At 49.9% G+C, this 25,100-nt stretch overlaps 1 protein-coding gene across 1 annotated transcript in view; it reads right to left on the minus strand.

The window, feature by feature from the left end:
• Positions 1–4,771: 4,771 nt before the first annotated feature.
• The window catches only part of fmr1 (fragile X messenger ribonucleoprotein 1), a 29,085-nt gene continuing 8,756 nt past the window's right edge, over positions 4,772–25,100 (minus strand). Inside the window, exons 7-15 of the mRNA XM_072459662.1 lie at positions 22,543–22,659; positions 21,670–21,840; positions 19,160–19,238; positions 18,794–18,912; positions 18,630–18,716; positions 17,925–18,159; positions 17,093–17,290; positions 12,012–12,091; positions 4,772–7,573 (exon numbers count right to left, since the gene is read on the minus strand). Of these exons, the coding sequence (XP_072315763.1) occupies positions 7,430–7,573; positions 12,012–12,091; positions 17,093–17,290; positions 17,925–18,159; positions 18,630–18,716; positions 18,794–18,912; positions 19,160–19,238; positions 21,670–21,840; positions 22,543–22,659 (1,230 nt within the window). The 3' untranslated portion in view covers positions 4,772–7,429. The remainder of the gene's footprint in view (positions 7,574–12,011; positions 12,092–17,092; positions 17,291–17,924; positions 18,160–18,629; positions 18,717–18,793; positions 18,913–19,159; positions 19,239–21,669; positions 21,841–22,542; positions 22,660–25,100) is intronic.

The following is a 25,100-nucleotide window of genomic DNA, read 5'->3' on the forward strand; positions in this document are numbered from 1 at the left end:
GTCACAGGGAGGACCACAGGGTCACTGGGAGGACCACAGGGAGGACCACAGGGTCACATGGAGGACCACAGGGAGGACCACAGGGTCACAGGGAGGACCACAGGGTTACAGGGAGGACCACAGGGTCACAGGGAGGACCACAGGGAGGACCACAGGGTCACATGGAGGACCACAGGGAGGACCACAGGGAGGACCACAGGGTGTACCACAGGGTCACATGGAGGACCACAGGGAGGACCACAGGGTCACATGGAGGACCACATGGTCACATGGAGGACCACAGGGAGGACCACAGGGTCACATGGAGGACCACAGGGAGGACCACAGGGTCAGAGGGAGGACCACAGGGTCAAAGGGAGGACCACAGGGTCACATGGAGGACCACAGGGTCAAAGGGAGGACCACAGGGTCACATGGAGGACCACAGGGTTACATGGAGGACCACAGGGTCACATAGAGGACCACAGGGTCACATGGAGGACCACAGGGTCACATGGAGGACCACAGGGAGGACCACAGGGTCACAGGGAGGACCACAGGGTCACAGGGAGGACCACAGGGTCACATGGAGGACCACATGGAGGACCACAGGGTCACATGGAGGACCACAGGGAGGACCACAGGGTCACATGGAGGACCACAGGGAGGACCACAGGGTCACATGGAGGACCACAGGGTCACATGGAGGACCACAGGGAGGACCACAGGGTCACATGGAGGACCACAGGGAGGACCACAGGGTCACAGGGAGGACCACAGGGAGGACCACAGGGTCACATGGAGGACCACAGGGTCACATGGAGGACCACAGGGAGGACCACAGGGTCACATGGAGGACCACAGGGAGGACCACAGGGTCACAGGGAGGACCACAGGGAGGACCACAGGGTCACATGGAGGACCACAGGGTCACATGGAGGACCACAGGGAGGACCACAGGGTCACATGGAGGACCACAGGGTCACAGGGAGGATCACAGGGAGGATCACAGGGTCACATGGAGGACCACAGGGTCACAAGGAGGACCACAGGGTCACATGGAGGACCACAGGGTCACATGGAGGACCACAGGGAGGACCACAGGGTCACATGGAGGACCACAGGGTCACATGGAGGACCACAGGGAGGACAACAGGGTCACATGGAGGACCACAGGGTCACATGGAGGACCACAGGGAGGACCACAGGGTCACAGGGAGGACCACAGGGTCACAGGGAGGACCACAGGGAGGACCACAGGGTCACATGGAGGACCACAGGGAGGACCACAGGGTCACAGGGAGGACCACAGGGTTACAGGTAGGACCACAGGGTCACAGGGAGGACCACAGGGAGGACCACAGGGAGGACCACAGGGAGGACCACAGGGAGGACCACAGGGTCACATGGAGGACCACAGGGAGGACCACAGGGAGGACCACAGGGAGGACCACAGGGAGGACCACAGGGAGGACCACAGGGAGGACCACAGGGTCACATGGAGGACCACAGGGTCACATGGAGGACCACAGGGTGTACCACAGGGTCACATGGAGGACCACAGGGAGGACCACAGGGTCACAAGGAGGACCACATGGTCACATGGAGGACCACAGGGAGGACCACAGGGTCACATGGAGGACCACAGGGTCACATGGAGGACCACAGGGTCACAGGGAGGACCACAGGGTCAAAGGGAGGACCACAGGGTCACATGGAGGACCACAGGGTCAAAGGGAGGACCACAGGGTCACATGGAGGACCACAGGGTTACATGGAGGACCATAGGGTCACAGAGGACCACAGGGAGGACCACAGGGTCACATGGAGGACCACAGGGTCACATGGAGGACCACAGGGAGGACCACAGGGTCACAGGGAGGACCACAGGGTCACATGGAGGACCACAGGGAGGACCACAGGGTCACAGGGAGGACCACAGGGTCACAGGGAGGACCACAGGGAGGACAACAGGTTCACATGGAGGACCACAGGGTCACATGGAGGACCACAGGGAGGACCACAGGGTCACATGGAGGACCACAGGGTCACAGGGAGGACCACAGGATCACAGGGAGGACCACAGGGTCACATGAAGGACCACAGGGAGGACCACAGGGTCACATGGAGGACCACAGGGTCACATGGAGGACCACAGGGAGGACCACAGGGTCACATGGAGGACCACAGGGTCACATGGAGGACCACAGGGTCACAGGGAGGACCACAGGGTCACAGGGAGGACCACAGGGTCACATGGAGGACCACAGGGTCACAGGGAGGACCACAGGGAGGACCACAGGGTCACATGGAGGACCAAAGGGAGGACTACAGGGTCACATGGAGGACCACAGGGTCACATGGAGGACCACAAGGAGGACCACAGGGTCACATGGAGGACCACAGGGTCACATGGAGGACCACAGGGTCACATGGAGGACCACAGGGTCACATGGAGGACCACAGGGAGGACCACAGGGTCGCATGGAGGACCACAGGGAGGACAACAGGGTCACATGGAGGACCACAGGGTCACATGGAGGACCACAAGGAGGACCACAGGGTCACATGGAGGACCACAGGGAGGACCACAGGGTCACATGGAGGACCACAGGGCCACATGGAGGACAACAGGGAGGACAGAAGGGTCACATGGAGGACCACAGGGAGGACCACAGGGTCACATGGAGGACCACAGGGTCACATGGAGGACCACAGGGTCACATGGGGGACCACAGGGAGGACCACAGGGTCACATGGAGGACCACAGGGAGGACCACAGGGTCACATGGAGGACCACAGGGAGGACCACAGGGAGGACCACAGGGTCACATGGAGGACCACATTGAGGACCACAGGGTCACATGGAGGACCACAGGGAGGACCACAGGGTCACATGGAGGACCACAGGGTCACATGGAGGACCACAGGGAGGACCACAGGGTCACATGGAGGACCACAGGGTCACATTAGGACCACAGGGAGGACCACAGGGTCACATGGAGGACCACAGGGAGGACCACAGGTTCACATGGAGGACCACAGGGAGGACCACAGGTTCACAGGGAGGACCACAGGTTCACAGGGAGGACCACAGGGAGGACCACAGGGAGGACCACAGGGAGGACCACAGGGTCACAGGGAGGACCACAGGGTCACATTAGGACCACAGGGAGGGCCACAGGGTCACATGGAGGACCACAGGGAGGACCACAGGGTCACATGGAGGACCACAGGGAGGGCCACAGGGTCACATGGAGGACCACAGGGAGGACCACAGGGTAACATGGAGGACCACAGGGTCACATGGAGGACCACAGGGAGGACCACAGGGTCACATGGACCACAGGGAGGACCACAGGGTCACATGGACCACAGGGAGGACCACAGGGTCACATGGAGGACCACAGGGAGGACCACAGGGTCACATGGAGGACCACAGGGAGGACCACAGGGAGGACCACAGGGTCACATGGAGGACCACAGGGAGGACCACAGGGTAACATCGAGGACCACAGGGTCACATGGAGGACCACATGGAGGACCACAGGGTCACATGGAGGACCACAGGGAGGACCACAGGGTCACATGGAGGACCACAGGGAGGACCACAGGGTCACATGGAGGACCACAGGGAGGACCACAGGGAGGACCACAGGGAGGACCACAGGGAGGACCACAGGGTAACATGGACCACAGGGAGGACCACAGGTTCACAGGGAGGACCACAGGGAGGACCACAGGGTCACATGGAGGACCACAGGGAGGGCCACAGGGTCACATGGAGGACCACAGGGAGGACCAAAGGGTAACATGGAGGACCACAGGGTCACATGGAGGACCACAGGGAGGACCACAGGGTCACATGGACCACAGGGAGGACCACAGGGTCACATGGAGGACCACAGGGAGGACCACAGGGTCACATGGAGGACCACAGGGAGGACCACAGGGTCACATGGAGGACCACAGGGAGGACCACAGGGTCACATGGAGGACCACAGGGAGGACCACAGGGTCACATGGAGGACCACAGGGAGGACCACAGGGTCACATGGAGGACCACAGGGTCACATGGAGGACCACAGGGAGGACCACAGGGTCACATGGAGGACCACAGGGAGGACCACAGGGTCACAGGGAGGACCACAGGGAGGACCACAGGGTCACATGGAGGACCACAGGGTCACATGGAGGACCACATGGAGGACCGCAGGGTCACATGGAGGACCACAGGGAGGACCACAGGGTCACATGGAGGACCACAGGGAGGACCACAGGGTCACATGGAGGACCACAGGGTCACATGGAGGACCACAGGGAGGACCACAGGGAGGACCACAGGGAGGACCACATGGAGGACCACAGGGTCACATGGAGGGAACTCTGTTGGGAAAGTGTGTCTGGTTTCTTTTTAAGCCCATGTCAAAGTGCCCATGACTCACAGGGAAATGCAGACTGTTGGAGAGGATGTGGCAGGACTAAAGCAGGTCTAAACCAGGTCTAAACCAGGATTAAACCAGGACTAAAGCAGGACTAAACCAGGATTAAACCAGGACTAAAGCAGGACTAAAGCAGGACTAAATCAGGATTAAACCAGGACTAAAGCAGGACTAAAGCAGGACTAAACCAGGATTAAACCAGGATTAAACCAGGACTAAAGCAGGACTAAACCAGGATTAAACCAGGACTAAAGCAGGACTAAACCAGGATTAAACCAGGACTAAAGCAGGACTAAAGAAGGACTAAATCAGGACTAAATCAGGTCTAAGTTTACAAATGAAAAAGCAGCTTTGTCTGTACACGAGCCTTTTATTTTAAGGTATCCAGGTTGAACTCGTTGATATGTTCCGTCTACAGTAACACTTGAAATAAAAAGTACGATTATTTCCCAAAAACAGAGCAGAAGAAAGTACAAAGAAGTCTCCATAAATTAAAGAAACATTCAGTAATATTCCTGTGGTTAGAAGAACAAAGAGGACATTTACATCGCGCCTCGGAGCCAAACACCAGGAGTTTGACAAATATATCATCCTTTATTTCTTCTTCTGGAGCACAAACATGACAACTTCCCCTTTTCGCACCGGAGAGAAACGTTTCACCTGGAGAAACCAAATCATCCCAAAAGTCGCCGCTTTCAGACGGCTAAATCGAATAATGCTGTGAATTTGACATCTTCAGGAATGATTGGGAAGATTTTGGACCAGAATCTCACGGGTGATAAAACGGAAATAACCGAGACATTTGGCCAAACTCGGGCAATCGCCAAAACCGACAGCGGGAAGTATTTACAGACGTTCTACTGCGGCGGGAAAAGCCTCGTGGCTCGTCTACGCTTCGCGCTAACATCGTGCTAACATCGTGCTAACCGCTACGTAGCCGCCTTGTAGCGCCGCGAGTGTCGTTTCCCTTTAGCGAAGCCGATTTTGCCGCGCCTCTTCCAACGCGACCGTAACCGCTTAGCGACGTTAGCTGCCGTTTCCTGTCCGATTTCATACGACACAAACTCGATATTCTATATTTAGAATCGTTTTTGGCTCAAGATTTGTCACACGTTTGTTTTTATTTCGTCGTTTGCAGAACTTTAAAAATGCTAAAGTTACGGACATTATGGTCGTTCACATAAGGCAAATGTGCTGCTGTAGTAAAACAGATTTAGACCAAGTTTGACTTAAAAATCTTGTTCAGAAAGATGTGTTTTGCTTAAGTTTGTGTAAAATCCAAAATGGAGGTCAAAGTTTCAATGGAACAAACTGAGATGAACGTCAGAATCTGGTGTTTTAAATGTGCTTTAAACGCCGGGTTCGACTGTGTTTGAAGCACATTTAAACACACTTTATCACACACAAACGTGTCGTCTGCAGAAACATGACACTCGCACACAACAAATACACCTTTTTCTAGAGCTGGAAACGTGTCGGAACTTCCTGACGCTCAGTGAACAAAACCACAGATGGATTCAGAGTGACTGAACTTTCCTCCTCCAGGCGGCGCTCTCCTCCAGGCGGCCCTCCTGGAGGCGCTCTCCTCCAGGAGGCGCTCTCCTCCAGGAGGCGCTCTCCTCTCCTCCAGGAGGCGCTCTCCTCTCCTCCAGGAGGCGCTCTCTTCTCCTCCAGGAGGCGCTCTCCTCTCCTCCGGGTGGCGCTCTCCTCTCCTCCGGGCGGCGCTCTCCTCCGGGCGGCCCTCTCCTCCAGGCGAGCGCAGCCTCTAAGTGGACAGATCACGCTTGGTTTGCAGCGCCCCCTGCTGACAGCGACCGGTATTGAACCATGAGGGAAAAGCCTTTTAGCAGCAATTTAGCAACAACGCTGCACTGAGCACTTTAACAGTTGAACCGTAACTTCCAAACAAAGTGTAAATATGAGACGGAGAATATTCACAAATAAAGACTGTTATTTGTCCTTTCTTTTGGGACATTTTGCTTTAAAAATGTGGCCGTTTCTGTTCAAAAAGCTCCGAGCGATTTCCGAGCGCGTTTGAATCCGGCTCCGGGTGGAGAGTCCGCTCTGTGTGATGTGTCCACTTTGCGGTCGCCGTGGAGACGAGGCGTTTGGCTGGTGGTCCGCCTCCGTTTGAGATTAAGGCTTTTCCCGTTTGTCTGTTTTTGCATCGACCGCGATCCACGACGACGCGTACAAACCGCTAAGAAGAGACTAAACCTGGGCTAAACCTGGACTAAACCTGGGCTAAACCTGGACTAAACCTAGACTAAACCTGGGCTAAACCTGGACTAAACCTGGACTAAACCTGGACTAAACCTGGACTAAATCTGGACTAAATCTGGGCTAAATCTGGGCTAAACCTGGGCTAAACCTGGACTAAACCTGGACTAAATCTGGACTAAACCTGGACTAAACCTGGACTAAATCTGGACTAAATCTGGGCTAAATCTGGGCTAAACCTGGACTAAACCTGGACTAAACCTGGACTAAATCTGGACTAAACCTGGGCTAAATCTGGGCTAAATCTGGGCTAAATCTGGGCTAAACCTGGGCTAAACCAGGGCTAAACCAGGGCTAAACCTGGACTAAACCAGGTCTAAACCTGGGCCAGACCTGGCCTGCGTTAAAGGTGACACTACAGACCTCATCATGTACAAGAGCCATTTAAAACAAAGAAATCATCGTTTTCGAACACGTTTTGAGCCGTTCTGGCGTCGACAGTTCATTTCAAAATAAAATAAGTGCGAGAGAGAAACAAACAAAAAAAACACAAATAAATCCAAATTGTTTTACTGAGAGTCGACTTGCATTTGTTGTTTGCCGAACGTGAGAGTCTTTCTGCTCCAAAAGCTCAAAGAAAGCAGTCATTTGGAACCGTTTGACCAAAATTCTCCCGTAAATCCAGGGCAGTGGGAGGAGCCGAGGGAGGGGCCAAGGGAGGGGCCGGAGTGTGGGCAGATTTCTGGTTTAAATGTGTGTCAGTGCCGTGAGTGTCCTGAGGGGGGCGCCTACGACACCCCGTTGACCAGCGGAGGCGGTGGCGGGGCGTCCGGCTTGTCCCTCTTCAGCCCTCTGATTGGACGGTGGTGGGAGAGAGCTCCGCCTCCTCTGGACGAGTGCTGGACACTGCGCTCGTTTCCGTCGACGCGGATCTGAGGAAGAGGAAGGAAGAGTGAGGAAGAGGAAGGAAGAGTGAGGAAGAGGAAGGATGAGGAAGGAAGAGTGAGGAAGAGGAAGGAAGAGTGAGGAAGAAGGACGAGTGAGGAAGAGGAAGGAAAAGGAGGGACGAGTGAGGATTCTAGGGTCTAGTCCTGGTTCAGGTTCTGGTCTAGTCCTGGTTCAGGTTCTGGTCTAGTCCTGGTTCAGGTTCTGGTCTAGTCCTGGTTCAGGTTCTGGTCTAGTCCTGGTTTGGTCTTTGCTCGCTCCTGTTGTTATGGGCGACATTGACATTGTTTTATTGTTTTATTGACCTGGGTGAACAGTGTGTGTTTGTGGTGTTGGACATGAACAGTACAAGAACTGAACAGCTGTAAGTTCATGAAGTCTACGTGACACAGAAGCTTCTGATGAACATTCAGAGGGACCAAACACACCCCTGACTCAACCGTGTTGGTCACATAAAGGTTTTTCTCTCTGCTTCTCAGTTTTAAAGGCGTAACACTGGGTTTGTCTCTCTGCTTCTCAGTTTTAAAGGCGTAACACTGGGTTTGTCTCTGCTTCTCAGTTTTAAAGGCGTAACACTGGGTTTGTCTCTGCTTCTCAGTTTTAAAGGCGTAACACTGGGTTTGTCTCTCTGCTTCTCAGTTTTAAAGGCGTAACACTGGGTTTGTCTCTCTGCTTCTCAGTTTTAAAGGTGTAACACTGGGTTTGTCTCTCTGCTTCTCAGTTTTAAAGGTGTAACACTGGGTTTGTCTCTCTGCTTCTCAGTTTTAAAGGCGTAACACTGGGTTTGTCTCTCTGCTTTTCAGTTTTAAAGGCGTAACACTGGGTTTGTCTCTCTGCTTCTCAGTTTTAAAGGCGTAACACTGGGTTTGTCTCTCTGCTTCTCAGTTTTAAAGGCGTAACACTGGGTTTGTCTCTCTGCTTCTCAGTTTTAAAGGTGTAACACTGGGTTTGTCTCTCTGCTTCTCAGTTTTAAAGGCGTAACACTGGGTTTGTCTCTCTGCTTCTCAGTTTTAAAGGCGTAACACTGGGTTTGTCTCTCTGCTTCTCAGTTTTAAAGGCGTAACACTGGGTTTGTCTCTCTGCTTCTCAGTTTTAAAGGTGTAACACTGGGTTTGTCTCTCTGCTTCTCAGTTTTAAAGGCGTAACACTGGGTTTGTCTCTCTGCTTCTCAGTTTTAAAGGCGTAACACTGGGTTTGTCTCTCTGCTTCTCAGTTTTAAAGGCGTAACACTGGGTTTGTCTCTGCTTCTCAGTTTTAAAGGTGTAACACTGGGTTTGTCTCTCTGCTTCTCAGTTTTAAAGGCGTAACACTGGGTTTGTCTCTCTGCTTCTCAGTTTTAAAGGCGTAACACTGGGTTTGTCTCTCTGCTTTTCAGTTTTAAAGGCGTAACACTGGGTTTGTCTCTGCTTCTCAGTTTTAAAGGTGTAACACTGGGTTTGTCTCTCTGCTTCTCAGTTTTAAAGGCGTAACACTGGGTTTGTCTCTCTGCTTCTCAGTTTTAAAGGCGTAACACTGGGTTTGTCTCTCTGCTTCTCAGTTTTAAAGGCGTAACACTGGGTTTGTCTCTCTGCTTTTCAGTTTTAAAGGCGTAACACTGGGTTTGTCTCTCTGCTTCTCAGTTTTAAAGGTGTAACACTGGGTTTGTCTCTCTGCTTCTCAGTTTTAAAGGCGTAACACTGGGTTTGTCTCTCTGCTTCTCAGTTTTAAAGGTGTAACACTGGGTTTGTCTCTGCTTCTCAGTTTTAAAGGTGTAACACTGGGTTTGTCTCTCTGCTTCTCAGTTTTAAAGGTGTAACACTGGGTTTGTCTCTCTGCTTCTCAGTTTTAAAGGCGTAACACTGGGTTTGTCTCTCTGCTTCTCAGTTTTAAAGGTGTAACACTGGGTTTGTCTCTCTGCTTCTCAGTTTTAAAGGCGTAACACTGGGTTTGTCTCTGCTTCTCAGTTTTAAAGGCGTAACACTGGGTTTGTCTCTCTGCTTCTCAGTTTTAAAGGTGTAACACTGGGTTTGTCTCTCTGCTTCTCAGTTTTAAAGGTGTAACACTGGGTTTGTCTCTCTGCTTCTCAGTTTTAAAGGTGTAACACTGGGTTTGTCTCTCTGCTTCTCAGTTTTAAAGGTGTAACACTGGGTTTGTCTCTCTGCTTCTCAGTTTTAAAGGCGTAACACTGGGTTTGTCTCTCTGCTTCTCAGTTTTAAAGGTGTAACACTGGGTTTGTCTCTCTGCTTCTCAGTTTTAAAGGCGTAACACTGGGTTTGTCTCTCTGCTTCTCAGTTTTAAAGGCGTAACACTGGGTTTGTCTCTCTGCTTCTCAGTTTTAAAGGTGTAACACTGGGTTTGTCTCTCTGCTTCTCAGTTTTAAAGGTGTAACACTGGGTTTGTCTCTGCTTCTCAGTTTTAAAGGCGTAACACTGGGTTTGTCTCTCTGCTTCTCAGTTTTAAAGGCGTAACACTGGGTTTGTCTCTCTGCTTCTCAGTTTTAAAGGCGTAACACTGGGTTTGTCTCTCTGCTTTTCAGTTTTAAAGGCGTAACACTGGGTTTGTCTCTCTGCTTCTCAGTTTTAAAGGTGTAACACTGGGTTTGTCTCTCTGCTTCTCAGTTTTAAAGGCGTAACACTGGGTTTGTCTCTCTGCTTCTCAGTTTTAAAGGCGTAACACTGGGTTTGTCTCTCTGCTTCTCAGTTTTAAAGGTGTAACACTGGGTTTGTCTCTCTGCTTCTCAGTTTTAAAGGTGTAACACTGGGTTTGTCTCTCTGCTTCTCAGTTTTAAAGGCGTAACACTGGGTTTGTCTCTCTGCTTCTCAGTTTTAAAGGCGTAACACTGGGTTTGTCTCTCTGCTTCTCAGTTTTAAAGGTGTAACACTGGGTTTGTCTCTCTGCTTCTCAGTTTTAAAGGTGTAACACTGGGTTTGTCTCTCTGCTTCTCAGTTTTAAAGGCGTAACACTGGGTTTGTCTCTCTGCTTTTCAGTTTTAAAGGTGTAACACTGGGTTTGTCTCTGCTTCTCAGTTTTAAAGGTGTAACACTGGGTTTGTCTCTCTGCTTCTCAGTTTTAAAGGTGTAACACTGGGTTTGTCTCTCTGCTTCTCAGTTTTAAAGGTGTAACACTGGGTTTGTCTCTCTGCTTCTCAGTTTTAAAGGCGTAACACTGGGTTTGTCTCTCTGCTTCTCAGTTTTAAAGGTGTAACACTGGGTTTGTCTCTCTGCTTCTCAGTTTTAAAGGTGTAACACTGGGTTTGTCTCTCTGCTTCTCAGTTTTAAAGGTGTAACACTGGGTTTTTCTCTCTGCTTCTCAGTTTTAAAGACGTAACACTGGGTTTGTCTCTCTGCTTCTCATTTTTAAAGGTGTAACACTGGGTTTGTCTCTCTGCTTCTCAGTTTTAAAGGCGTAACACTGGGTTTGTCTCTCTGCTTCTCAGTTTTAAAGGCGTAACACTGGGTTTGTCTCTCTGCTTTTCAGTTTTAAAGGCGTAACACTGGGTTTGTCTCTCTGCTTTTCAGATTTAAAGGTGTAACACTGGGTTTGTCTCTCTGCTTCTCAGTTTTAAAGGCGTAACACTGGGTTTGTCTCTCTGCTTCTCAGTTTTAAAGGCGTAACACTGGGTTTGTCTCTCTGCTTCTCAGTTTTAAAGGCGTAACACTGGGTTTGTCTCTCTGCTTCTCAGTTTTAAAGGCGTAACACTGGGTTTGTCTCTCTGCTTCTCAGTTTTAAAGGCGTAACACTGGGTTTGTCTCTCTGCTTCTCAGTTTTAAAGGCGTAACACTGGGTTTGTCTCTCTGCTTCTCAGTTTTAAAGGCGTAACACTGGGTTTGTCTCTCTGCTTCTCAGTTTTAAAGGCGTAACACTGGGTTTGTCTCTCTGCTTCTCAGTTTTAAAGGCGTAACACTGGGTTTGTCTCTCTGCTTCTCAGTTTTAAAGGCGTAACACTGGGTTTGTCTCTCTGCTTCTCAGTTTTAAAGGCGTAACACTGGGTTTGTCTCTCTGCTTCTCAGTTTTAAAGGCGTAACACTGGGTTTGTCTCTCTGCTTCTCAGTTTTAAAGGTGTAACACTGGGTTTGTCTCTCTGCTTCTCAGTTTTAAAGGTGTAACACTGGGTTTGTCTCTCTGCTTCTCAGTTTTAAAGACGTAACACTGGGTTTGTCTCTCTGCTTCTCAGTTTTAAAGGCGTAACACTGGGTTTGTCTCTCTGCTTCTCAGTTTTAAAGGCGTAACACTGGGTTTGTCTCTCTGCTTCTCAGTTTTAAAGGTGTAACACTGGGTTTGTCTCTCTGCTTCTCAGTTTTAAAGGCGTAACACTGGGTTTGTCTCTCTGCTTCTCAGTTTTAAAGGTGTAACACTGGGTTTGTCTCTCTGCTTCTCAGTTTTAAAGGTGTAACACTGGGTTTGTCTCTCTGCTTCTCAGTTTTAAAGGGTCACTGTGGTGGTCACCTGTAAAGAGTCTTCTGGAGCTCTGGACTTGGGGTCTCTGATGTGCCGGGGTCTGGGGTCTCCCCACGGCAGGTCGTCTCCTGCAGCAGAGACAGTTCATCTACTTTAAGCTCCTTTTGGATCTTCATTATTCAAATATCACAAACAAAGGAAATCTGGCCACTGTTTTTGTGAAAGAAACATTTATCATGATCAGAGTATTTATTTAGCCCTTTTCCACTTTCTAGACACTCAAAAAACACACAAATATCACTTTATTCACAAGTGTTTCTGTCACAAAACTCTGAAACGTTTAGTGCTTCTGGAAATACATGCATGTTATCTAAAGCAAATATCAATTAAATAAACCTTAGAATCAGCCTCATTTTAAATACTGAAACGACTAATCTACTATAAAATATGATGGAAATGTTTGTCTAAAACACAAATAAAAAGAGCTTTTATAACAAACATAATTCAAGGATCAATATTACACTTTTATGAATGGAGAAGCCTTCAGTCGCCATCAGCTTATGTGGTTAAGTGTATTTAAAGAAATCCAATGTTCAACAGAAATAATAGTTTGACTGTCAAACACTAAAATAATTATAAGTTGCAGCTCTAATTCAAATACCGTATTTTCTGGAGTATAAGTCGCACTGGCCAAAAAATGCATAATAGAGAAGAAAAATACATAAGTCGCACTGGAGTATGAAAATAACAAATATATCACATATAAGTCGCTCCAGAGTGTAAATATAAGTATAAGTCGCACCCCGGCCAAAACCATGAAAAAAGGTGCAACTTATAGTCCAGAAAACACGGTAAATAAAAGCGAAAGAACCTGACCGGATTCACCACCGTGTTTAAAGCTGCGTTTGGTTTCTCCGTTTTTCAAATTGGTTTCTTTTAACGAGAAAAACGGGCGTGGTTTATCTGGACAAACATGACAACATTCAGATGGCAGAATGTAAATGTCCAAAGATTTGAAAAAATCATTATTTGTCTCGGTGGCATTAAAGGGCACACACACGAAGGGGTCATGTCGTAAGAATCATCATAATCATAATAATAATCATAATAATAATCATAATGTCGGGGTCGGAGTGTAATAAACGCACGAGGACACAAGCGTTGGATTTAATATTCTAATAATATGATTTAATATGCAATGGTATTTATGTATTTATTTATTTATTTGTCTATGGGAGTTTTTGTTTAAAGGAGATCTTCTACTGAAAGTGTTTTTCAGACTTCCTATAAGTGATCTGTTCTTTTCTTCTGGATCTGCCTCTGTATCTTGCGTTGCAAAAATGAAATTTCCCCATGTGGGACAATAAAGGATTATCTTATCTTATTGTAGAAAAAGCTTCAGTTGTAGTCATCTGGACTCAGTTTGAAAAAATAGACGTTTCGACTCTCATCCAAGAGTCATTGTCAATAAAAGAATTTAGGTCGAGAACTCCGATATTAATACTGTTCTGTGGTAAGACCCGCCCATTGGGAGGAGCCTTCCTGAAGTAGAAAGAGTTGTTTGTTTCAACAGAAACTCCCCCTTGTATCTACCGAGCCTATTCAGAATCTTAATGGGCTATTAGAATCCTCTTTGTCTTTGTGAGACCCTGGCTCAACCACCCTGAGGACCTGATTAGCATCTGAATGTCCTCTACCTTTCCAGGGGTTCAGAATCCCATTATAAATAACAGGAAGATGAAACCTAAGCCCTCCATTTCTGTTTAAAGAAGGTCTTTCTTTTTTAACAAAAATAGCTTCCTTGACTCCTCTTTCAAACCATCTTTTCTCCTGCTTAAAACCTTCACCTCACCGTCTTCAAACGAGTGATTAGAGGCTTCAAGATGGAGATGCACGGCGCTCTGAGGTCCTGGACTTGTATTTCTTCTGTGCTGATAAAGCCTCTTGTGTAGAGGCTGTTTCGTCTCACCTATGTAACGTTCTTTACAGCTTTCTTCACTGCATTGGATCGAATAAACTACATTGCTCTGTTTTGAGTCGGCAACTTGTCCTTAGGATGAACCAGTTTTTGTCTTAAAGTGTTTCCTGGTTTAAAATAAACAGGGACTTCGTGTTGTCTAAAAATTCTCTGCAGTTTTTCCGACAGGCCAGACACATAAGGGATAGAAACACCCTTCCTTCTCTGTTCAGTTTCCCTTTTGTCCTGCTTCTTGGTTCTCTTCACTCTGTTGAGAGCCCAAGCGGGGTAACCACAGGCTGAGAGGGCATTTCGGACATGTTTTTCCTCTTTCTTCTTGCCCTCTGAGCTGGTGGGCACACCTTGAGCTCTGTGTTGTAAGGTTCTGATCACTCCCAGCTTGTGCTGTAGTGGGTGGTTGGAACCAAAGAGCAGATACTGGTCCGTGTGTGTAGGTTTCCTATATACTTCTATTTGGAGTTTCCCGTCCTCTCCTCTGATCGTGGAACAATCAAGAAAGGCCAAGCGATTCTCCTTAGCGTCTTCTCTTGTAAACCTGATATGTGGGTCCACAGCATTGATGTGATCAGAGAAGGTTTCCAGCTCTTGTTTCTTGATTGTTACAAAAGTATCATCGACATAGCGGAGCCACAGTTTTGGGGCTATGCCTGAGAATGAGGACAGTGCCTTCTTCTCAAAGTGCTCCATGTACAGGTTGGCCACTATGGGAGAGACGGGCGAGCCCATGGCACAGCCATGAATCTGTCTGTAAAATTGTCCCCGGAATTGAAAGTAAGTGGTGTTCAGACAGATGTCCAACAGTTTACATATGTGTTCAGGTGTCAGTTTGGTCCTTTCCTGTAGGGTGCTGTCTTCCTGCAGTCTGGTCCTCACTGCTGCTACTGCATCAGAGGTCGGGATGCAGGTGAACAGGGACACAACATCATATGAAACCATGAGGTCATCTGGGTCCAGTTGGAGATGTTTCACTTTATCCAAAAAGTTGTGCGTGTTTTCCACATGATGTTCCGAATTCCAGTAATCAGCTGCGTTGAGAATCACAGTGCAAACGCAGCTGATTACGAAGCCAAAGTCCACACCCTCCTCGAGGACACGACCACATACGAACGCTTGAAAAGAGATCCCACCAGTGGCTACAAGAAGAAAGTGATAGACTGTTTACAAAGGCTGGAAAAAGAGGAAGCGATAGACCGGCCTCTGTATTACAGACTGTATCCTGGTGAAGCCATGCCTTGCATTTATGGCCTTCCAAAAATACACAAAAAGGAGGTTCCACTCAGACCCATAGTGTGCAGCACAGATTCCATCACTTACAATGTGGCCAAGCATTTAACAACTATATTGGCTCCGCTTGTGGGGAATTCGGAACATCATGTGGAAAACACGCACAACTTTTTGGATAAAGTGAAACATCTCCAACTGGACCCAGATGACCTCATGGTTTCATATGATGTGGTGTCCCTGTTCACCTGCATCCCGACCTCTGATGCAGTAGCAGCAGTGAGGATCAGACTGCAGGAAGACAGCACCCTACAGGAAAGGACCAAACTGACACCTGAACACATATGTAAACTGTTGGACATCTGTCTGAACACCACTTACTTTCAATTCCGGGGACAATTTTACAGACAGATTCATGGCTGTGCCATGGGCTCGCCCGTCTCTCCCATAGTGGCCAACCTGTACATGGAGCACTTTGAGAAGAAGGCACTGTCCTCATTCTCAGGCATAGCTCCAAAACTGTGGCTCCGCTATGTCGATGATACTTTTGTAACAATCAAGGAACAAGAGCTGGAAACCTTCTCTGATCACATCAATGCTGTGGACCCACATATCAGGTTTACAAGAGAAGACGCTAAGGAGAATCGCTTGGCCTTTCTTGATTGTTCCACGATCAGAGGAGAGGACGGGAAACTCCAAATAGAAGTATATAGGAAACCTACACACACGGACCAGTATCTGCTCTTTGGTTCCAACCACCCACTACAGCACAAGCTGGGAGTGATCAGAACCTTACAACACAGAGCTCAAGGTGTGCCCACCAGCTCAGAGGGCAAGAAGAAAGAGGAAAAACATGTCCGAAATGCCCTCTCAGCCTGTGGTTACCCCGCTTGGGCTCTCAACAGAGTGAAGAGAACCAAGAAGCAGGACAAAAGGGAAACTGAACAGAGAAGGAAGGGTGTTTCTATCCCTTATGTCTCTGGCCTGTCGGAAAAACTGCAGAGAATTTTTAGACAACACTAAGTCCCTGTTTATTTTAAACCAGGAAACACTTTAAGACAAAAACTGGTTCACCCAAAGGACAAGTTGCCGACTCAAAAACAGAGCAATGTAGTTTATTCGATCCAATGCAGTGAAGAAAGCTGTAAAGAACGGTACATAGGTGAGACAAAACAGCCTCTACACAAGAGGCTCTATCAGCACAGAAGAAATACAAGTTCAGGACCTCAGAGCGCCGTGCATCTCCATCTTGAAGCCTCTAATCACTCGTTTGAAGACGGTGAGGTGAAGGTTTTAAGCAGGAGAAAAGATGGTTTGAAAGAGGAGTCAAGGAAGCTATTTTTGTTAAAAAAGAAAGACCTTCTTTAAACAGAAATGGAGGGCTAAGATTCAATCTTCCTGGTATCTATAATGGGTTACTGAACCCCTGGAAAGGTAGAGGACCAGGACCAGGACATTTAGATGCTAATCAGGTACTCAGGGTGGTTGAGCCAGGGTCTCACAAAGACAAAGAGGATTCTAATAGCCCATTAAGATTCTGAATAGGCTCGGTAGATACAAGGGGGAGTTTCTGTTGAAACAAACAACTCTTTCTACTTCAGGAAGGCTCCTCCCAATGGGCGGGTCTTACCACAGAACAGTATTAATATCGGAGTTCTCGACCTAAATTCTGTTATTGACAATGACTCTTGGATGAGAGTCGAAACGTCTATTTTTTCAAACTGAGTCCAGATGACTACAACTGAAGCTTTTTCTATTATGGAACACGCCTGGACGAATGAGGGATTACACCGACATCTTATCTTATTCTAACTTTTGTCACTAAACCGAAATGTCAAACTGCATTTCAACACTAAATGATGGCATTTCCTCCTGGATGAAACGGGGGAGAGAGTGAGGAAGGACATGCAGTTACAGACCTCGCCCTCACCTTTGTATCCTCCTCTTCCCCTTCCTCCTCGCCCTCGCAGCCCCGCCCCAGTGCCCCGCCTCCTGCCCTCGCCGCCTCGCCTGGGCAAAGTCCCGCCTCCCGTCAGCAGCTCGTCGGCCGGAGCCAGCGACCAATCGCTGAGCTCTTCTCGGTGGTCCGACTCCGTCTCCGACGCGTTCGACGCCTCAGAGTTTGTGCCTGAAACATGTGGAAAGCACGTCTCGTTCTTCTGGACTTTGACAAACACACTTAAAGCCAACGACGGCGTAGCTCCATCTGCAGGTTACTGTGGCAACCTGATGAATATTGTCATTGACTTACATGGGATGAAAAATATGACTTTGTCATAAACGGCTGAGATTTGGCACACGTGTTCTCCACGTCGCACTGAACATAGAAGCCAATGAGGACATGACTCCATCTCGAGCCGTGCGGTCGTGAAAATGTCATAAATATCTCTCAATGCAGTGAACGCAGTAGTATAAAGATGGTTCTGTTTATGGGGAGGGGTCACGAGAAGGGCCCCTCCCAGAATGGAGTGAAGATTCATCAAGCTCGTGTGAATGACGCTAAATGTACTCCAGCTGTTTGTGACGAGGAACAATGTGAGAAAAGGGTTAAAAGAGAGGAAAAGGACATTCATGTGTGTAATATAAAAGGGAGAAAATGCAAATAAATGAAGAAATATGACTGAATAGTGAGAGTTATTGATTGACACTGTGAGTAAGCACCTGTGGCTCTAGTGTCCCGCCTGATGAAGAACAGACTGGAATGATCAGTGGTGAAAGCTCTGGTCTAAAGGTCAGGGTTAAACAGAGGGGGTGTGGTTTACCTGACGTGAAGGGTCCTCCCCCTCTGCGTCCTCGCCCTCTCCCTCCGTACGGTCGCCCCCTCTCCCCGCGCTCGCCTCGCTCGCCGCGCTCGCCTCGCCCCGCGCCGCCTCCGCCATTGTCGAACACGTACACTTTGTCTTTGAGGTTCCGAGGCCCGGGTCCGGGTCCGGCCCCCCCGATCTGCCTCAGCTGCTCGTCGATCTGCAAACGCTCCAGTCGCAGCTGGTCCACCTCCTGCGCCGCAAGGTTGAGGGTTTCAAGATCGCCACGGCAACACGCAAAGCAGCACTTCATAACGGCAACATGGTTATAACGGTGATATCTGACTCAACTTTGACACAATCGTTACAGTTTAGGGCTGAGACATGACTCTAGAGGACGTCGTGACTCTAGAGGACGCTGCGACTCTAGAGGACGCTGCGACTCTAGAGGACGTCGTGACTCTAGAGGACGCCGCGACTCTAGAGGACGCCGCGACTCTAGAGGACGTCGTGACTCTAGAGGACACTGCGACTCTAGAGGACGTCGTGACTCTAGAGGACGCCGCGACTCTAGAGGACGTCGTGACTCTAGAGGACACTGCGACTCTAGAGGACGCCGCGACTCTAGAGGACGTCGTGACTCTAGAGGACACTGCGACTCTAGAGGACGCCGTGACTCTAGAGGACGTCGTGACTCTAGAGGACATCATGACTCGCTGGTACCTTCAGGTAGTTGAGGTGATAGTCCAGCAGAACTGTGGCGTTAGAAATGGCCTCCTTCGTCCCCACGAACACAAACGGCACCATTCCCTTCATGAGCAGAGGAAAAGCAGCTCAGTGAAACCAGAGAACACGCTCCAGATCCTGATGAAGGGGCGTGGCTATACCTCGTCCGCCGCCGCGGTGGACGGCTTCTTGTCGTTCTCCGGCTCGATCCGGACTCGCACCACTCCAGATTTGTCCACCACTTCCTGGATCAGCTTTCCGTTCTTACCGATCACCTTTCCTACAGGGGGCGGAGTGGAGTTAGTTTTAACCAACCAGCAGCAGCGATTATGTTACAAGCCCCACTCCCATCTCACGACCCTGACCTGGATGAACTCTCTCTGCACTCTCTTGCTCAAACACTCACAATGACTGTTTCATTGTTTAATTTTCTCATTTCCAGTTGGTTAAATCTACTGCTGTGTGTAGTTTTTATGCTGTAGTATTCTATCTATGACACACTCTGAGGCGTTTTCTTTTTCTTTTACCGACGAGGTTTCTTGGCACTTTGATGACGTCTTCAGAAAACTCCAGGAAACTCCGAGCCAAACGGACAGCGTCCTGGTCCTGAAACACAGTCAAACAGCAGATTTTAATCACCAATTATGACTTTGTTTGGTGTTTATTTGTTCATATCCAAATCTAAAGCTGATTTAATCAAGTTTTAACTCACGGACAAAAGATATTTATTATATCCATTATGTCAACGAAATGAAGCAAGTATTTTACATACATTTTTCAGATGGATTTGTGCCATTTGATGAACACAATAGTCTGACCTGTCACTTTATAATTGAGATCATATTCAAACAACTTTAATAACGATGTGGCGCAGGACATTGTTTGAAGCACATTAAAGGTGACTGTATGGAGCGGTTGTGAGTTTAAAGGTGACTGTATGGAGCGGTTGTGAGTTTAAAGGTGACTGTATGGAGCGGTTGTGAGTTTAAAGGTGACTGTATGGAGCGGTTGTGAGTTTAAAGGTGTCTGTATGGAGCGGTTGTGAGTTTAAAGGTGACTGTATGGAGCGGTTGTGAGTTTAAAGGTGACTGTATGGAGCGGTTGTGAGTTTAAAGGTGACTGTATGGAGCGGTTGTGAGTTTAAAGGTGACTGTATGGAGCGGTTGTGAGTTTAAAGGTGACTGTATGGAGCGGTTGTGAGTTTAAAGGTGTCTGTATGGAGCGGTTGTGAGTTTAAAGGGGACTGTATGGAGCGGTTGTGAGTTTAAAGGTGACTGTATGGAGCGGTTGCGAGTTTAAAGGTGACTGTATGGAGCGGTTGCGAGTTTAAAGGTGACTGTATGGAGCGGTTGCGAGTTTAAAGGTGACTGTATGGAGCGGTTGCGAGTTTAAAGGTGTCTGTATGGAGCGGTTGCGAGTTTAAAGGTGACTGTATGGAGCGGTTGTGAGTTTAAAGGTGACTGTATGGAGCGGTTGTGAGTTTAAAGGTGTCTGTATGGAGCGGTTGTGAGTTTAAAGGTGTCTGTATGGAGCGGTTGTGAGTTTAAAGGTGACTGTATGGAGCGGTTGTGAGTTTAAAGGTGACTGTATGGAGCGGTTGTGAGTTTAAAGGTGACTGTATGGAGCGGTTGTGAGTTTAAAGGTGACTGTATGGAGCGGTTGTGAGTTTAAAGGTGTCTGTATGGAGCGGTTGTGAGTTTAAAGGTGACTGTATGGAGCGGTTGTGAGTTTAAAGGTGACTGTATGGAGCGGTTGTGAGTTTAAAGGTGACTGTATGGAGCGGTTGTGAGTTTAAAGGTGACTGTATGGAGCGGTTGTGAGTTTAAAGGTGTCTGTATGGAGCGGTTGCGAGTTTAAAGGTGACTGTATGGAGCGGTTGCGAGTTTAAAGGTGACTGTATGGAGCGGTTGTGAGTTTAAAGGTGACTGTATGGAGCGGTTGTGAGTTTAAAGGTGACTGTATGGAGCGGTTGTGAGTTTAAAGGTGACTGTATGGAGCGGTTGTGAGTTTAAAGGTGTCTGTATGGAGCGGTTGTGAGTTTAAAGGTGACTGTATGGAGCGGTTGTGAGTTTAAAGGTGACTGTATGGAGCGGTTGTGAGTTTAAAGGTGACTGTATGGAGCGGTTGTGAGTTTAAAGGTGACTGTATGGAGCGGTTGTGAGTTTAAAGGTGTCTGTATGGAGCGGTTGTGAGTTTAAAGGGGACTGTATGGAGCGGTTGTGAGTTTAAAGGTGACTGTATGGAGCGGTTGTGAGTTTAAAGGTGACTGTATGGAGCGGTTGCGAGTTTAAAGGTGACTGTATGGAGCGGTTGTGAGTTTAAAGGTGACTGTATGGAGCGGTTGTGAGTTTAAAGGTGACTGTATGGAGCGGTTGTGAGTTTAAAGGTGACTGTATGGAGCGGTTGTGAGTTTAAAGGTGTCTGTATGGAGCGGTTGTGAGTTTAAAGGTGACTGTATGGAGCGGTTGTGAGTTTAAAGGTGACTGTATGGAGCGGTTGTGAGTTTAAAGGTGACTGTATGGAGCGGTTGTGAGTTTAAAGGTGTCTGTATGGAGCGGTTGCGAGTTTAAAGGTGACTGTATGGAGCGGTTGTGAGTTTAAAGGTGACTGTATGGAGCGGTTGTGAGTTTAAAGGTGACTGTATGGAGCGGTTGTGAGTTTAAAGGTGACTGTATGGAGCGGTTGTGAGTTTAAAGGTGACTGTATGGAGCGGTTGTGAGTTTAAAGGTGTCTGTATGGAGCGGTTGTGAGTTTAAAGGTGTCTGTATGGAGCGGTTGTGAGTTTAAAGGTGACTGTATGGAGCGGTTGTGAGTTTAAAGGTGACTGTATGGAGCGGTTGTGAGTTTAAAGGTGACTGTATGGAGCGGTTGTGAGTTTAAAGGTGACTGTATGGAGCGGTTGTGAGTTTAAAGGTGTCTGTATGGAGCGGTTGTGAGTTTAAAGGTGTCTGTATGGAGCGGTTGTGAGTTTAAAGGTGACTGTATGGAGCGGTTGTGAGTTTAAAGGTGACTGTATGGAGCGGTTGTGAGTGCGCACCTCTCCGTAGATGTGGAAGGTGCACGTCTCCTCGTCCAGGTCGATGTTGGTGACGCCGGGCACTTTTCGAGCCTGTTGGATGTTTGCTCCATGAGTCCCGATGGCCAAACCCATCAGATCATCACGGACGGAGAACTGTTCATGGAACCTGGAGGCCAACTGTCTGGAGCTCTGCAGAGACGAGGACACCGGGGTCAGACATTTTAAAAGCGTCCAGTTTACATTCAAAGTCTATGTGGACGCGCGTCTTGGGCCTCCTCTGTAGTAGTAGTAGCAGCAGTATATCTAGCTGCCGGCTGGCCTCGTCTACAGTATTAGCAGCAGCAGCAGCAGCAGCAGCAGCAGCAGCAGCAGCAGCAGCAGCAGCAGCAGCAGCAGCAGCAGCAGCAGCAGCAGCAGCAGCAGCAGCAGCAGCAGCAGTAGCAGTAGCAGCAGCAGCAGCAGCAGCAGCAGTAGCAGCAGCAGTAGCAGTAGCAGCAGCAGCAGCAGCAGCAGCAGCAGCAGCAGCAGCAGCAGCAGCAGCAGCAGCAGCAGCAGCAGCAGCAGCAGCAGCAGCAGCAGCAGCAGTAGCAGTAGCAGTAGCAGCAGCAGCAGCAGCAGCAGTAGCAGCAGCAGCAGTAGCAGTAGCAGTAGCAGTAGCAGCAGCAGCAGCAGTAGCAGCAGCAGCAGTAGCAGTAGCAGTAGCAGTAGCAGCAGCAGTAGCAGCAGCAGCAGCAGCAGCAGCAGCAGCAGTAGCAGTAGCAGCAGCAGCAGCAGCAGCAGTAGCAGTAGCAGCAGCAGTAGCAGCAGCAGCAGCAGCAGCAGCAGCAGCAGTAGCAGTAGCAGCAGCAGCAGCAGCAGCAGCAGCAGCAGCAGCAGCAGCAGCAGCAGTACCTCTAGCTGCCGGCTGGCCTCCTCGTTCCTCTGCATCAGGGACAGTTTGGTCCTCAGACTCCTGAAGTGCATGTCACTCATCATCTGGGCTCTCTTTGTGGTCACCTCGTTCACAGACTGTGGGTCAGAAAACACCATCAACAATCTGACCAGAGAAGAAGAGACTGTCCACATCCAAAGCTCACATATTCTGTATGTTGTGTCTGGAAGTACTGTACTTTTAACTAAGTGAGAAAAATAATTAGGACTGAGCGTCTGCCTGAACGCCTGCCTGAACGCCTGCCTGAACGTCTGCCTGAGCATCTGCCTGAACGCCTGCCTGAGCATCTGCCTGAACGCCTGCCTGAGCATCTGCCTGAACGCCTGCCTGAACGCCTGCCTGAACGCCTGCCTGAACGCCTGCCTGAACGTCTGCCTGAACGCCTGCCTGAGCATCTGCCTGAACGCCTGCCTGAACGTCTGACTGAACGTCTGACTGAACGCCTGCCTGAACGTCTGACTGAACGTCTGACTGAACGTCTGCCTGAACGCCTGCCTGAGCGCCTGCCTGAGCATCTGCCTGAGCATCTGCCTGAACGCCTGCCTGAACGTCTGCCTGAACGCCTGCCTGAGCGCCTGCCTGAGCATCTGCCTGAGCATCTGCCTGAACGCCTGCCTGAACGTCTGACTGAACGTCTGCCTGAACGCCTGCCTGAGCGCCTGCCTGAGCATCTGCCTGAGCATCTGCCTGAACGCCTGCCTGAACGTCTGACTGAACGCCTGCCTGAGCATCTGCCTGAACGCCTGCCTGAACGTCTGCCTGAACGCCTGCCTGAGCATCTGCCTGAACGCCTGCCTGAGCATCTGCCTGAACGCCTGCCTGAGCGTCTGCCTGAACGCCTGCCTGAACGTCTGACTGAACGCCTGCCTGAACGCCTGCCTGAACGTCTGACTGAACGCCTGCCTGAACGTCTGACTGAACGTCTGACTGAACGTCTGCCTGAACGCCTGCCTGAGCGCCTGCCTGAGCATCTGCCTGAGCGTCTGCCTGAACGTCTGACTGAACGTCTGCCTGAACGCCTGCCTGAGCGCCTGCCTGAGCGCCTGCCTGAGCATCTGCCTGAACGCCTGCCTGAACGTCTGACTGAACGTCTGCCTGAACGCCTGCCTGAGCGCCTGCCTGAGCATCTGCCTGAGCATCTGCCTGAACGCCTGCCTGAACGTCTGACTGAACGCCTGCCTGAGCATCTGCCTGAACGCCTGCCTGAACGTCTGCCTGAACGCCTGCCTGAGCATCTGCCTGAACGCCTGCCTGAGCGTCTGCCTGAACGCCTGCCTGAACGTCTGACTGAACGCCTGCCTGAACGCCTGCCTGAACGCCTGCCTGAGCATCTGCCTGAACGCCTGCCTGAGCGTCTGCCTGAACGCCTGCCTGAACGTCTGACTGAACGCCTGCCTGAACGTCTGACTGAACGACTGCCTGAACGCCTGCCTGAGCGCCTGCCTGAGCATCTGCCTGAGCATCTGCCTGAATGCCTGCCTGAACGTCTGACTGAACGCCTGCCTGAGCATCTGCCTGAACGCCTGCCTGAACGTCTGCCTGAACGCCTGCCTGAGCATCTGCCTGAACGCCTGCCTGAGCGTCTGCCTGAACGTCTGACTGAACGCCTGCCTGAACGCCTGCCTGAGCATCTGCCTGAACGCCTGCCTGAGCGTCTGCCTGAACGCCTGCCTGAACGTCTGACTGAACGTCTGCCTGAACGCCTGCCTGAACGTCTGACTGAACGTCTGCCTGAGCGCCTGCCTGAGCATCTGCCTGAACGCCTGCCTGAACGTCTGACTGAACGTCTGCCTGAACGCCTGCCTGAACGTCTGACTGAACGTCTGCCTGAGCGCCTGCCTGAGCATCTGCCTGAGCATCTGCCTGAACGCCTGCCTGAACGTCTGACTGAACGTCTGCCTGAACGCCTGCCTGAACGTCTGACTGAACGTCTGCCTGAGCGCCTGCCTGAGCATCTGCCTGAGCATCTGCCTGAACGCCTGCCTGAACGTCTGACTGAACGTCTGCCTGAACGCCTGCCTGAACGTCTGACTGAACGTCTGCCTGAGCGCCTGCCTGAGCATCTGCCTGAGCATCTGCCTGAACGCCTGCCTGAACGTCTGACTGAACGTCTGCCTGAACGCCTGCCTGAACGTCTGACTGAACGTCTGCCTGAGCGCCTGCCTGAGCATCTGCCTGAGCATCTGCCTGAACGCCTGCCTGAACGTCTGACTGAACGTCTGCCTGAACGCCTGCCTGAACGTCTGACTGAACGTCTGCCTGAGCGCCTGCCTGAGCATCTGCCTGAGCATCTGCCTGAACGCCTGCCTGAACGTCTGACTGAACGCCTGTCACAGGGCCTGCAGAGTTCAGCCAGGTTTCACATGGTCATTAAACTGGAACACGCTCGTGTGAGGTTTTAAATAAACACATTTAATTACACTCGTTAGGCTGCAACTTAATTAAATCTTTTAATAAAAAATGTGTTGCAACAGATGAAGAATGTGTTTGTCCCGAGGGGAAATAGTTTTGCACCAAA

Source organism: Eucyclogobius newberryi, unplaced genomic scaffold (genome assembly GCF_026437365.1).
Source record: "Eucyclogobius newberryi isolate DKJ021-1_F unplaced genomic scaffold, fEucNew1.0.hap1 SCAF_243, whole genome shotgun sequence".
Taxonomy (NCBI): Eukaryota; Metazoa; Chordata; class Actinopteri; order Gobiiformes; family Gobiidae; genus Eucyclogobius; species Eucyclogobius newberryi.